Source organism: Myripristis murdjan, chromosome 24 (assembly GCF_902150065.1).
Source record: "Myripristis murdjan chromosome 24, fMyrMur1.1, whole genome shotgun sequence".
NCBI classification, from domain to species: Eukaryota; Metazoa; Chordata; class Actinopteri; order Holocentriformes; family Holocentridae; genus Myripristis; species Myripristis murdjan.
This window is the reverse complement of record NC_044003.1, coordinates 15,042,672-15,057,299: the sequence shown is the minus strand read 5'-3', so window position 1 is coordinate 15,057,299 and position 14,628 is coordinate 15,042,672. Positions and strand designations below refer to the sequence as shown.

Genomic DNA, 14,628 nt, shown 5'->3' with positions numbered 1-14,628 from the left:
AACGCAGATCACACTTGGTTATCTTTTTGTACAGCAGTTTTGAATTTTGTATTTCACTCATCCATACTAGACATAAAACCAAGGAACACAGACTCGCTCAAAACAAACAACACAGAAAAGATATCAGATATATCTGTGAAAAAGTGCAAACACAGGTTCATAGCCCATAAAAGGCACAATATGTCTATGAATTGTTTCAGGGCTACTAATGTTGCATGTGATAATGAAAAAAAAAATTATATGATGGCACAGTCATAAAGTAGCAAAAGGGCATAATGTGATAGTGAAACATGCTTCTCAAGCTAACTTATAACTATGGTGTAAGCAATGTATCAACCACTATTATCTGTTGCAGTGCTCTTGAGATGCATTTTTCATCCTTCTAGTCCTTGGATTGACCTCTAAACTGATTTGGTGTAGTCATAGGTTAGGAGAAATGATCATGGTAGAGCTGTATGCACTCATCTAGCTCTTACCAAGCTTAAGGCTAACATTTAATTTAAAGAAGCACACAGTGAGATGAGATTTCTGCACCCATGGTATAGACTTAAACTTTTGTGGCTACCTGTATAAGGTCAGGAACTCTTTGTTTGGACAGTGACAGAAATATAAGACATGTGCCAGGCAGAGTGGAGGATCTATTATTTTGTGCTTGAGTGAATCCAGACATCTTGGGATGGATGATGCTCATATTTTTCCAAACTGAATGTGAGTGTGCTATATGGATTCTATCTCTGTGTGCAGTTGTAAAGGGGAAGGGAGCCTTTACAAAGTGAGTGATACTAGTAATGTTGTTTGACTAGGGAGAATAGCCTGAGCCACAGATTTATTTAACTGTCTTACAAAGGGAAGTATTTCGATAAACAGAATTACCCCTGTTAGCCCAATAACTTAAATGGCTTTTTTTTTTTTTTTTTTTAAATACTTTGTCCAAGTAAACTTTGTCGTTAATTCTTATGGAAGTCTTGTTGCCACACTAGCTGACACAGTTCACAATTTGAACTTGTGAATTTGTTTGAGAACAGAGTTTATCGCATGGTCCTTATAATGTAAAATCCATGACTTTTCCATAACTAAGACAGAGCGCTTCCGTGACCAAATGTCCTTCCTTGCTGATTTGTTAATGGTGTCTTTCAATTTGGCTTCCACTAGTCCAGTTGAAAACCATTGAATGCAATGGATGTGTGGAACAAGTTGGAAAATAGATTATGCTATTTTCCGGTGAGATTACCCATTTGTAAAGTTCCCTGATATTCCCCAGAGGATCTATCAGTTTTCCTGTATGGAGTACACCTCAAAATTCCTGATATTCCAGGAATTCCATGACCAGTAGGAAGCCTGTAAGACTCATCTGGCCAGCTGAGCATCTCAGCTTCTTGAAACAACATCCACATAATACTTTTGTATCCTAACTGATCATGTGAGCATGGGGCCACTGTAAGAAAAGCAATGAAGAAATAAATAAAAGAATAAAAAATAAATAGAAACTTAATGACCTCAGAAAATTGAGTAATGTTTTGTTTTCCCTTGTGGTTTTGGGAAGCGGGAGCTGTAATAACACACAGAGCAGAGGCTGTGAGGTTTATTGCAGATAAGGCTAGATACAGCACCGCAGTTATTGCATTCAAAGACAATGATAACATAGACTACATCCGCAAGACACAGTTATCAGAGAGACAAGATAGTGCAAAAGGCCATACAGACCTCAGTAGTTACTTCAGGTATAATCATCTACATACAGAGATGAAACATACCCTGATTCTGGAAGCCAAGTTTGCCTTCACTTTCTCCATAAACATTCCAGAAAATCCAGACATAAAGGTTTATACACTTTGATCTCAACTATGAGATGAATCATGAACATATGATAGGCCAACAGATAATATTAGGAAAAATGAATGGGAAATTTCTTAACTTAACAAACATTTTTCGGCTATGTACCAAAAATTGTTAAACATTCCAATTCTGAAGATAGACAAATTTTCTGAATTCCCAAAAATGAAGATGGACTGACTGCAGCTGTGACTCTTACATAGCCAGCAGAGTGAGGCAGGTTAAGTAAAAGTGAACTGTTAAATAAATAACATAAAAAAAACATGTTGTCCAGTACCCTACAGTTCGCATATTGTTTGTTTCAAGCGAAATCAATCCACTTGACCCAGAAGGTCTTCTGTATTTAGGGTAGGCTGAGGGGGGCTGGGCATAAACCAGAAGGAACGCTGGAGCACCATCATGATTTCAATATCACGCTTTAGCCAAATCACCAAATTATTTAACAGTATAGATACCAAAGTCACCAACACTTAACACCTTTAGCTGTTACACTGATCCAAATGTGGTCCCAATTCCATGATTTTTCCATGGCAAATTTCAGAGTGCTTCCATGAGCTGAAAATGTTCTCTCTTCCTTCCTGGTTTGTTAATGTTGTTTTTCTAAAGGGGAGATCAGTCTGGTTTGCAAGTTGTGCTGAAAACCACCAGCTATTGCAACAAATGTGCAAAACAAGTTGTTAAGTACATTCTGGTATATTTCTGTAAAGTGACCCATTTGTACAGTTCCCTGATATTCACTGACTTCTTGTCAGATTTGGCGACTTTCACTGGGTGGAACACACCTCTCTAAATTCTATTACATTCCAAAAATTTCAGGACCAATGGGAACCTTATTAAAAAAATGTATGATATGCACAGAAGAAACACCATTATAACCAAACACTGCCTCGCTATTATGAAGTCCACCAGAGTTCTGGCCAAGATATGCCCAAGTGAATAAGGTTAAGGTTATGATTGGGTGAGGGCTTATGTCACGCCTGTTTCAGCAAATGGGCAACCAGCCAACAAATTTAATGGCTAATCACAGTAGTTATGGGTGTATCTTGCCCAGAACTGTGGTGGGGTCCATAATAAAAAAAAAAGTCTGAAAAACAACAAATGTGAGTTTTGTATGCAGGAAATGAATATGCACATGGCAAATCAACCATCAGAAAAATGTGTAGGCCACAAACTAAAGCCTTCCAAATCATACTCTACTCTTAAGCAACAACAGTGAAGCCAGACCCTGTAGGATGTGGTCTCTCTCTCTCTCTCTGAGGGTTGAGGGTTGTTATGGCAGAGGTGGAGCTGAATCATTTGTGGAACTTCTTGCTGGGGTTCTTGGCGTGGTCCAGTAGCAGCTGGCAGGGTGTGAACTGATTTCCATAAATGTCCTCGAAGCGCTTCATGATGCCCACCAGACGCTCTGCCCCAAACGAATCCACAAACCTGAACGGACCTGATGGACATGGCATCAAAACACGGCATTAGCTCTAACAGCCCAGCTTCTGACTGCACCCCAGAGGAAGTTAAGCACATTAGGGACCTGATTAAGATTTCTGAATCTGTATACTGATATCATTCTTTCATACTTAAATGTACAACAATCAAAATCATGGTCATGGCTGAACGTCATCAACAGCCAAATGGATTTCCATACTTCACTTTCCCCAGCTGATGTGATTTCAATCTATGAACAGTAGCACTGCCTGGCAAATGCAAATTTGTTCACCGCTTCCCTGTTATCAACAACTTTGAAAGACAATCTGAAAGACAAAAGGAATAAACACCTGGAGAAAAATGCTTGGATCCTTTGTTGGGATCGATGGTAAGCTCTGAAGTCATTGTTTCTTTTCGATTAAAGCTACCTAATTAGTGCTTGCAAGCTAGCTATGTGGGCTCATCAAAATGGTATAATGTTATGGAAAGCAAAACCACTGCAGTAAAAAACACATGATTTGGCCATTCTAATTTCTAAATAATTTATCAGATTAGAGAGCATCAGACATTTAATGAAAACCAGTAATGACCAGAACCTCAGATGGCTTAATTGTTCACAAACAGAAATTTTGAGGTTGTTTCAATGCAAGTTACTTCGCAATAAATGTCACTGCTCAGTGGATTTATTATAATGTATAAGCACCTATCATTTTTATGGATTTGAACCCATGCCAAGTTAGATGCTAAAAACTGAAGAAATAATGAGAGGTATAACTTCCAGATGATGGCTGGTGGCCTACAAAACTATCAACTAGAGTTAGAATAATTTAGCAGACTGTCAAATTTTACCTGCACCTGGCTGCTGGTCATTTTATAACCTAATGTGACTTCAGTGTGTATATGTGTGTGTGACATACCACCCAAGCAGGGAGGGAAACCAAGTCCAAACACTGCTCCAATGTCTCCCTCCACGGGGTTTCTCAGAATGTTCTCTTGCAGACACAGAACTGCCTCATTAACAAAGCGAGAAACCAGACGGTACTGGATGTCTGAGTCTGTTGAACTGCAACACAGACACACACACACACACACACACACACACACACACACACACACACACACACACACACACACACACACAGAAAACATAATCACTGACAGAACAATCAGAGGAAAACACTGAGTATTCAGACCAGAGGATGCAGTCTTACATAGCGGGATGAGCTGCCAGTTTGTATTTCTTCAGGATTTCTTCTGCGTCAGGATTCACACTTTTGTCTTTCTTGCCCTTTCCATAAATATAGCAGCCTTTACCAGATTTACGACCTAAAATATATAAATGAAAAAAAAAAACAAGACATGTTTCAAGCCAAACAAGACATTAGCTAGTCTCAAGGAGATGGCTCATGAGGGTTGTGTGACTACACATTCAATCAAAAGTGCAAGGACAGTGACCCAAAACTGGTCTTTTTTGTTGTCAATAGCAGCTAATAATGCCTTGGAATTACAAGTTGAAAAACATTGCTTATAGTATTTTTATTAATATCAAAAATGTACTAAGATGTACATTTTTTGACCATCTTTATCTGGAGCATTCATAAGGAAATGCAAGTCCTTATCAACAGTGTTGGTTTTGGACAGTCTTGCCAAAGCTGCATGTTTGAATTCAATGGAATATTTAAATCCTTGTTACAATGTAGGCAAATCAACACACAACAAGTAAATAAAGACCAGCCTCATGTCACTGTCTCAGTGCTGTTGCTACTGAGTGAATTGGGGTGATTTTACCTTTGAAGCCTTTCTCCACCATGGTCTTGAGAACGTCCACGTTTCCTCCTCCAAAACGAGAGCCAAAAGCTTTACCTAGATCCTACACACAGACACACAGAAACACACACCCCATCAGTGGATCCTATAATGTTTTGATTGTGTTGATTTGTTTTGTACTGTACCTGAAGTTAATTTTATTCAATCAGGGACCACAATGGATTAAGTATTTGGAGATAGTTTCTTGTGCTATCCTCTGGTTTAAATATGTATGAACTGTGTTTTTTTTTTTATTATTTTTTAATTTCTCAAATCAAATGAAGTTGCTAATCAATTGTTGCGCTATTTTCATAATTAAAAAAACATGATTAATGCAATTACCTCGGCTACATGTGCCGCTACATCAATACCAACTTCATCAGCCAGTGTTGCAGCACCAACCGGGAAACCGAAGCTTGTTGTCAGGGCGTCCAGCCTCTTTGGCCCCACACCTTCCTGTGAAATGGAAGGCAAAGGTAATTTAAACAACAAATATTTTCTGTTCATATGTAAGCCACATTTGCATGGACAGTAGAGCTATTCCTAATTATTAAACAGTTTTCCCCCCACTAGAAAGATAATGTGAACTATCCCTTTGGCCTGCATTCTCTCTGTTGTGAATAAGTTCCTAAGTTCCAGTTAAGTATATTCCTTGACTCTGGGTGACTTTCAGTGTTGTTGCCTCAGCAGTTCATAGCATGCTCAAGCCAAGCCAGGCAGTCTGGAATGCTTTGTACAAAAGGATATCAAAGGGACATGAGGCAAAAGAGGTAACAGTGGAGTACTACACACTGCTTATTAGGACACAGTTTGTATTCTACTCTTAAATTTCATTTTTTTACTTCATGTGAGTAAAGAAGTGACAATACCAAGTACAAGAAATTCTGCAGCATTTCAAATACTGGGGATGGCAATGTTCTTCTCTGTTGCAGCCTCCATGTAATGATTTAGAACAAGACAGGTGCATAAAAATCTGGCCTCATGCAACTTTAAAAACTTAGATCATTTTGTTAAAAATTAAGGACCTGTATAACCTGAGCAAGCCCAGACCTTACCTGGAGCACTCTGACAGCTTCTGCCAACATGGGAGCCAGGCAGCGAGTGGTGTAAAACCCTGGACCATCCTGTGGCAGTAAGGGCAGCAAGAGAGACCGATACAGATAGAGAGCAGAGATTCGTACATCACAAAACTACATGGAAATGAAGATGAAAACCAGCCATCCCTAACAAATTCTGACACATGTACAAAAATGTTTGCTGAAATACACCATCAGATGCATGTGTAGAGAGGAAGGAGTGCTCTAACCCCGACGACAATGATGATTTTGCCCTGTTTGAGGCCCACACTGACAGCCGAGGCCGTGGTATCTTTAGATGTCTTATCTGTGGTGATGATCTCGAGCAACTGCATCTTGTCCACCGGGGAGAAGTAGTGCATGCCAATCACCTGCAAACACCGTTCAATCAATTGACAAAAGTGGCAGAGAAAATGTTTAAGGTTTGTCTACAGCTGAGACATTTTGCCTTTTTGCCTCTTGATACAAGTTTGAAATGATCAATGGTCTGTGGTATGAATCCCTCAAGGGTTTACATGTAGCTTTGTTTCAAATCAAGACCATGAATCCCATGAGTCCCTGTGTTTACTGTAATTGTGCTACTTGCCCTCTGACCCACTCACTGCCGTCACCTTATTTGTTTTGAACAGTGAAAAGAAGGCTAACAGCCAGTAAGCCCAATAGCAGATAAGAGCCAATAACAGGAGATAACAGTGAACAAACAGTATTGAGGTCAGCTAAGGTGAGGTTGAGACTTCCCACCAATTCTGACATGTTCTCAGTGTTGGTAGAAGTAATTATACCAACGTTTCAAAATTAATGTGGTAATGATTTATTGATCTAAAACACTCCCTACAACACCTTTAGACTGAGAATTTGAGTTGTAAGTGTGTGATGAGTGTATCTAACCTTCTCGGGGCGTTTGCTGGCAGCCGCAATGTCCTTGATGGGCAAAGCTGAGGTGTTGGAGGCAAAAATACAGTGGGGAGGGATCACCTGCAAACACAGACAATGAAATAAAATACCACGCATCATGAATCTAACGCCCACACAACACAACTATTTGTATAGTACACGAATGACAGTCAAGTCAATGAGGGGTAAGGAAGACGATTTCTGTCAAAACACCAACAGCATCAGTGGGGTGTAGCTTACTCAGTCAATATTCCCATTTTTGATTGACACTTTGTGCATGACAGTACTTGCAAACAATATTTTTGCTGGCCAAACCCATGTTCATCAGTAATTAAATGCAAAACCACCCAAACAGAACATGATGATTCCACCCATAAAAAGCATATCTGCTTTATTTGATAGTGACAGTAGAGAGACAGGAACGGCAGGCGGGAGAGGGGATAAAATGCAGCAGAGGGCCTCGGCTGAATTCGAACCTGGGCCACCGCAGTGCGAACTTAGCCTTGATGTGTGGTATGCGCTCTACCAGGTGAGCGACTGGGGCACCCCAAAAGAAGAACATTTACAGGAAGAACACAAATATAAATATTTGAAAACAGTTTTGTTAACGTGTATACTGGAAGAGTAAGGACTGCAATTGATGATTATTTTCATTGTCGATTTTACCGTAACAAGTAACCATAGCCAAAATGAGCGCTTAAAATTGCTTAGCAAAATTTTTTAAGCAGAGTGAGTACTGCTGGGTGATCATTGCAGGAATGGGAGTGCAGACATTTGGAGACAGTGCACATTATATGTACAGATTAGGGATGCATTAATAATACTTTTTCCAATGGCCAATATAGACATCAAATCCATTAATCATGCTATAGACTGCATGCTTCAGTGTAGACTTTAGTTTGAGGCCACTGGACAAAAGTTCTAGAGATACATTAGCTCTCATTTAGAGATCTGATATCCTTCCATGTGTAAAGATGGCAGAAAGAAACAAAGCAGTTTGGGTTGACTCTTAACACTCTTACAACCTCACAAAAACTGAAACTCCATTAAAGGACACCACCTGGTATGATGTGTCTGGTATGTCCCCTCCCCAGGTTCTTTCGAGTGCCTGAAGAAACTCACCGCTTCCACCTCTTTGAGGACTTTGTGTTTGATGTTGATGTCCTCAAACACGGCCTCGATCACCATGTCGGCAGACTTGAAGCTAGAGTAGTCCAGCTGGGCTGAGAGGTTGGACAGGATTGTGTCACGAGCAAATGATGTCAAGGCCTTCTTCTTCACTTTGTCGTTGAGTCTGCACACAAAGATGGGACACATTAAGAAGATCAGGTTCAGGCAATCATCCTGCAAAAAGTGAAATTTTTATGATGGTGGCCTCTAGTGGAGATTTCATGCTATTGTGCCATTGTAACATGATCAGCATATTGAGTAAGCATATTAAGTCAGTAAACTGTTTGTGTGTGCGTGTGTGTGTTCCATGTGGTGGAAATGGTACAAGGCCATGATTGATAAAGTATTAAAGTATATTAATTATATTAAAGTATATTAAAGTAGAACTCTTGACCTGGACCTTATTCTTTCCTGTGAATGTGCTGAAAAAGACATGTCTGGGTGTTGCTGGGGTTCATAGACATTTTTGGAATCTCTATGAGGATGATACTGGAGAACTGCACCCATGCAAGTGAACTGCATGAGGGATATGATCATATTTTAGTCAAAATTGATGACAATGATGGAAAATGGAGTCCACATTAAAAATGCCTGGAAGTTTGCTTTGAGCTACACTGAATCAGTGTGCATGTGTGTGTGTGCATGTGTGTGTGTATGTGTATGTGTGTGTGTGTTTTACCCTTTGTAGACCTGTTGTTCTCCTCTACTAATACCATCAACGGCGGTGTCTTTTAGGATGGTGGTCAGGCCTTTATCCACGGACACCTGGGCTATACCTGCCCCCATCAGACCTGCGCCCAGGATGGCCAGCTTCCTGTGACACACACACACACACACACACACAGTATCCCAACATTTAATGTGTAGGGCCATATTACTTCCTGCTATGAGGGAGCACAGCAGATCTTTTTGGATGTTCTGGAAACCAAATCATCAGCCCTGTCTAGAGCTCTTACTTCACTTCCTTCTCCGGGGTCCCATAGTGGTTTTTCTTACAGATCACTTGACCCTGATAAAGACCAATCAGAGCCCTGGACTCTGATGTCATCGCCAGCTTCCCAAAGTTCTGAAGAGAGATTGATATTGATTGAGTTTAAATTGAGGCAATTAATTTATGTGTATGGCATCAAATTTTGTTCAAACGGGACTAAATATGTTATGTGTGAGTTACTTTTTACTTACTTAACAAATGTATACTGCTGACTTTCACTTCCAATAAAAAAAAAAGTACAAACCACCGATGTTAATCCCCTATTTTTTAGACTAACCGTAGCTTCAGCCACATAGCCTGCCTCTCCGCCCTGCTCCACTCCAGCCTGGATGCTCTGCACATATAAGCACAATGTAGGAGGTCATACAGGAGGTCATACAGGATCTGAACAAGCAGGGAAGTGATTGATAATGATTTAAACCAGGTTTAAACGCAAAACAGGCATCATAACATAACCACCTCAGTGACCAACTTGTAACTTGCTGTCAACATCTGTTGACTTATTATACTCACTAAGTACCTCGATGTGACAGCCAGCCACTGGATGGCACTGCTTCTTGTCATGGCTAATCAGATGTGATATGATTAAGGCCATTTCAAATTTTGATACTGACAGCTGAAAATATTGGAAATGTCATCTAAGTTCAGTATGGGCACAATGCGAGAATAACATCTTGAATTCTTGACCTATTTAAATTATGCACGCGTCTCCTTTTCAGCTTCTTGTTTTATGTCAGTGTAGAAAAGCAGATACTCCCCAATAACTGCGATTTGTAAACATGCTGAGGAATGAATGAGGAATGCAGCCTTTGGGTTTGTCAACAATAAGATGCACAATTTCATCAGCACACCCAACGTTTCATCAATATTGGACTTGTGGTGTGGCAGCTGTGACCTTTCAAATTTTTTAATTTCTGCTTTGTCAAAATCTGACCTGTGGTGTCCAAAATGACAACAAAATATATTTGCGTTAAACGAACACCGTCTTTGGGCCAATTATATAATTTCTAAGCACTGAGGCACAGCGTAAAAATGTTGTCATCTCTTCAAATTTGATGCAGTCAGTGTCATCATTCAATGGATTATGTGTATCCAGATAAGAGTGTGTGTGCAAAATATGTTAAGTAATATGTGACGGACATAGGGCTTTTGTTGCACTGGAAAAAAAACAAAAAAAAAACACCCTTTTTACTCCTTTACAGTCTCTAACCTCGATGATTTTGACAGGAGCAGGGTAGAGTCCTTTGGTCTGTTTCTGGACCTTATCACTGACGGTCTTGTAGATCTGCTTCCTCACTGGACCGAGGCCCATCACTGTGTCCTGCAGCTCTGCACATGCAAAGACACACATTGAGGCACACAGTCTATGGCAAATTGATTAAACATTGTTTTACCAGTGTTTCTCCATGTTTTCAATGCTCAAAGTCTGTCTAAATGGGATACCTTGACATTTTGGACCTCTTATTTCCCTAAAATGTCTTGTTAGCATTTCCCTGTTAAATAAAGTAGTACAGAATTCTAAAGTATAATTATTTTTACTATTTAATGAGAATTTAATATGCATACATTTTTTTCAAAATATTTTATTATTTGTTGATGACTGAGGCCAAAAGTGAGTATGTGTGTAACTCACTTTGCATGAAGCCCTTTTCCTTTGTAAGGGAAACCTTCTTGTTGGCAATTCCTTTAGCCACCCCCACTGCCACTTCCTCCAGGTATTCAATGGTTCTCTCTTCGGCAGGCTTCAGACCAGGACCTGGGGGTAAATAAGCATGCATATATACATAGATACAGATATAGATATAAATGTACACACACACACACACACACACACATATACATAAATAAATACAAACACTCATACAAAACACATAGTTCGTACCCAGAGGGTCCACAAGCTGGTGCACCAGGCCCATCTTCTTGGCTTTATCAGCCCTAATATTCCTTCCTGTCAACATCATGTCAAATGCTCCAGGTAGACCCACCTAAACATAAAGGAAAGGGACGGTGTTTACCTTCCCCTTCAACAATTAAATAATTAAATGTGACAGATCATATGAGCTAATGTGCCGATAAGCAAGGAACTTTACTCCCAAATGCTACGGTGCTTCTCACTCAAGCCATGAACTGAGTGACTGAGCTGTAAATGTGTGTGCTCTTACCATCTTCGGCAGTCTCTGGGTGCCTCCTGCTCCAGGCAGCAGGCCCAGCATGACCTCTGGTGTACCCAGTATGGTTTTCCGGCTCTTGGTGGCAACTCTGTACTGGCATGCTATCGCAAACTAGAGGGATTAAAAAAGGAAAAAAAAAAACCTATATATTATCATTGCATTAATTCACACCAGTATGGGCTATGACTGTCTCAGTCACACACACACACACACACACACACGCCTACCTCCAGGCCTCCACCCAGGCAGGAGCCGTTGATGGCAGCAACGATGGGAATGGGAGATTTTTCAATCTTCTCAAACATCTTCTGACCTTCCCGGGACAAGCTGGTTACCTCCTCACTACTCTTGCAGGCCTGGATCATACTAACAACAAAAAGTAGCACAGAGCTCTACTTTATTGGAGACTCAGTGGAACTTTATCAGCAGAGGAGGCATATTCAATTGATTTCTGATTTACTTTTAATAGCAATTTATGATAACATTTGCTTCTCAGTGGGGAGGAGGGATATATTTTGTGTGAAGCACTTTGTGTTACATTTTCTTTGTACGAAAAGTTCTATACAAATAAAGTCTGATTGATTGATTTACATTGACTCAACTGTAACTCAACAGATACAAAGCATAACACTGGACACTCCTAATGAAGTGTTACTCATCATTTTATGCAGAAGAGTGTGATAACTGACAGAGATTACAAAGGCTCTGTTGATTTGGCCATTGCAGACAGAAAAATTGCTGTAATTACTACTTGCTCGCATTGTTGAATTTGCATCAATTATTATGATACAAAAACTTCATATTCACAGAGATGCTGTTAAATGTCCTTAACGATTCTGACCACCAAAAAAGAACACATAAAAGTTTGTTATGCATAGTTACAGTAACAAGGGCAGGAATCAAATTTATTTTGACCTCATTCACTTGTAACTGGGCAGTGAGAACCTCAGAGAACTGAACAGAACAATGCATCAAAAGTAAAATTTTCTTCTATATTTCAGACCAAAGAATACATGCTGTAGGTGTGATTGCGGCCCAGTCCATCTGAAAAGATTATTTGGGCCAGAGAAAAGCTTACTTGATATCTGCCCCGGCAATGAAGCAGCCAGGCTTGGTAGAGATGAAGACAGCACTTTTCACTGCTCCATTTGACCAAACCTCCCCCATCACCTCCGTCAGTTCAGCCTGCATCTGCACCGACAGTGTGTTCACCTGCACACACACACACACACACACACACACACAAAAACAGTCTTTGATTAATCACGTCAAATCTGACAGTGAGAGACAGAGACAGATGGTAGAAAAGACTGTCACTCACAAACATAATCTCTCTCTTTCTGACATGTATGCACTGTCTTTCTCCTATTCTCTCCCTCATACACACAGACAGACAGACACACACACACACACACACCTTGGATGTTGGATCATTGAGCCGTATAACTGCCACATCATCCTTGAGCTCGTAGCTGACGTGAGTTCGAGCTTGATGAGGGAGGAAAAAAAAAATCAAAAGAGGGAAACACATGCAAAATGATAATGATTAAAACCTATTTACTAGCTGCGTTCAGCGAGGAACCATCATCATACTTGAGGTGGACAAAACTGACAGGCCAGTGTCTGATATCTAATAAAAGTTCAATATCAGCCTGGTATATCAGAACACTAATATTAGTCAATCAGTGTGTATGCATTACAGTGAAATTTACCTGCCACAGAGGAAGAAACTGAAAGACTTCGGCTGGCATGACCTGAGAAACAGAGTGAGACAGAAAAAAAGAGAGAGAGAGAGAGAGAGAGAGAGGGAGAGAGAGAGAGAGAGAGAGAGAGAGAGAGAGAGAGAGAGAGAGAGAGAGAGAGATGAACTATAACCTAGATTGTCCTCACATGAGGGATTCAGGTATGACCCTTGATCTACTTCTGGTGCCCTCCACTCTCAGGTCATTGGCAGTGTTGGCAGAACAGGGCTTCTCCAGCCAGTCACAAGGCCAGTCATAAGCAGATGGTGTCACTGCATATCCAACCAAAACAATGCTACTAATACCAGAATATTATGTAGAAGTGTGTATGAAAGAGAGGTTCAGGTATCAGGGTGTTGCTGACCTTGGCAAAAGGTCAGTTCAATTGTATTTACTTGATACTGACCGTCCTTGTTCTGTCTAATATAGGTACAAACTATTATAAAATTCAGCAGAGCTAATTATAAGCCAGTAAACTGCCATACAATTGTCCAGTTCCATATACTGAGAATGTCTAACCCTTTATTTGGCAGCAGCCTGACAAACATCACTGCTATCCTCAGTAAGGCCTCAGCTTCCATTCAGTCATTTTCAGTGGATAGCATTTTCAATCCAAAATGTGCGAATCGGCCTCACAAGCTCTGCCAGCTGACGTAGGTGATGATTCAATGAACTCAATGACACCATCTATCTATTTTGTATAGAAATAACGGCACACCAAACTTCACTCAAAAACCGGACAAATGTAAAAAAAAATCCTCACTTACTGGCAAATACACATACCTGGCAAACCAACACTAAAGAGGTGTATTAATCATTAGAGTCCTGTGGTACATTCGGCATAAAGATAATCCCGACAAGCCATACTTTATTGCAATAAAATAAAATCTCCACTTTTATGACCTCTGCTTATTAACGCCCGCCACAGGCAGCTATTTCGGTGGTGCAACGCTGCAGGACTAACATCGAAGCGGGTCGCACTGGGTCTAACTTGTAAGATTTATTACAATAAATCCCGCTTGATACATATAAGATTTATGCCGAAATGAGCGGTAGTTCCTAATAATAACGGCAGAAGTCTTGGGTTGTACGTAGGCTAAGCTGCCTTTGCGGTTAAATTAGGTAACCATGAAGTGCAGAGTTTTGCTATGCACATTTGGCGTAAGCACCCTCTCTATTCAAGATACTGCTACGTGCAGAAGCTACACTCAAGTCCGCGGTCTCCCTATCTAGGTGAAAGTTCAAGCCAGGGTATGACTATGAAACGGAGACACAGAAACTGTAACTAAAATGTTGCTGACTGAATATTTGGTCACGCTAATCACCAGTAAAAAAAAAACAGAGCTCGAAGCACACATTACATGTAGCATACCTGATAATAGGGAGTATTTGCTGTTTGCAAATCTGGAAAAAACTCCGGCTGCGCGAACCCCTGCCATCTCTACCACCTGAAATTTAAAACCCACAGACGGACGGTTGGGGGCGCAAGAGTGTCGAAGTGTCAAATGAGGTTAAGGACCTAAAAA

General features: G+C 40.4%; 1 protein-coding gene across 1 annotated transcript; it reads right to left on the bottom strand.

Moving 5' to 3' along the window:
* Positions 1 to 1,569: 1,569 nt before the first annotated feature.
* hadhaa (hydroxyacyl-CoA dehydrogenase trifunctional multienzyme complex subunit alpha a) lies at positions 1,570 to 14,575 on the bottom strand. The gene is made up of 21 exons (XM_030047642.1): positions 14,475 to 14,575; positions 13,073 to 13,114; positions 12,778 to 12,848; positions 12,439 to 12,572; positions 11,588 to 11,726; positions 11,352 to 11,471; positions 11,072 to 11,174; positions 10,823 to 10,945; positions 10,400 to 10,518; positions 9,467 to 9,523; positions 9,155 to 9,264; positions 8,878 to 9,012; positions 8,151 to 8,322; positions 7,023 to 7,109; positions 6,365 to 6,505; positions 6,114 to 6,182; positions 5,401 to 5,514; positions 5,041 to 5,122; positions 4,464 to 4,578; positions 4,170 to 4,315; positions 1,570 to 3,271 (listed from the first exon to the last, which is right to left on the bottom strand). Exons 1-21 carry the CDS (start codon positions 14,539 to 14,541, stop codon positions 3,126 to 3,128), a joined length of 2,292 nt encoding a protein of 763 aa, XP_029903502.1. The 5' UTR covers positions 14,542 to 14,575; the 3' UTR covers positions 1,570 to 3,125.
* Between the last annotated feature and the right edge of the window lie 53 nt (positions 14,576 to 14,628).

Excerpts from the sequence above, each read along its gene's own strand:
- hadhaa (XM_030047642.1), bottom strand. The coding sequence starts at position 14,541 with ATGGCAGGGGTTCGCGCAGCCGGAGTTTTTTCCAGATTTGCAAACAGC. Across the intron at positions 8,323-8,877 it reads GAACAACAGGTCTACAAAGG|ACTCAACGACAAAGTGAAGA; the intron begins GTAAAACACACA and ends CTTTGTGTGCAG. Across the intron at positions 3,272-4,169 it reads TTTCCCTCCCTGCTTGGGTG|GTCCGTTCAGGTTTGTGGAT; the intron begins GTATGTCACACA and ends CATGTCCATCAG.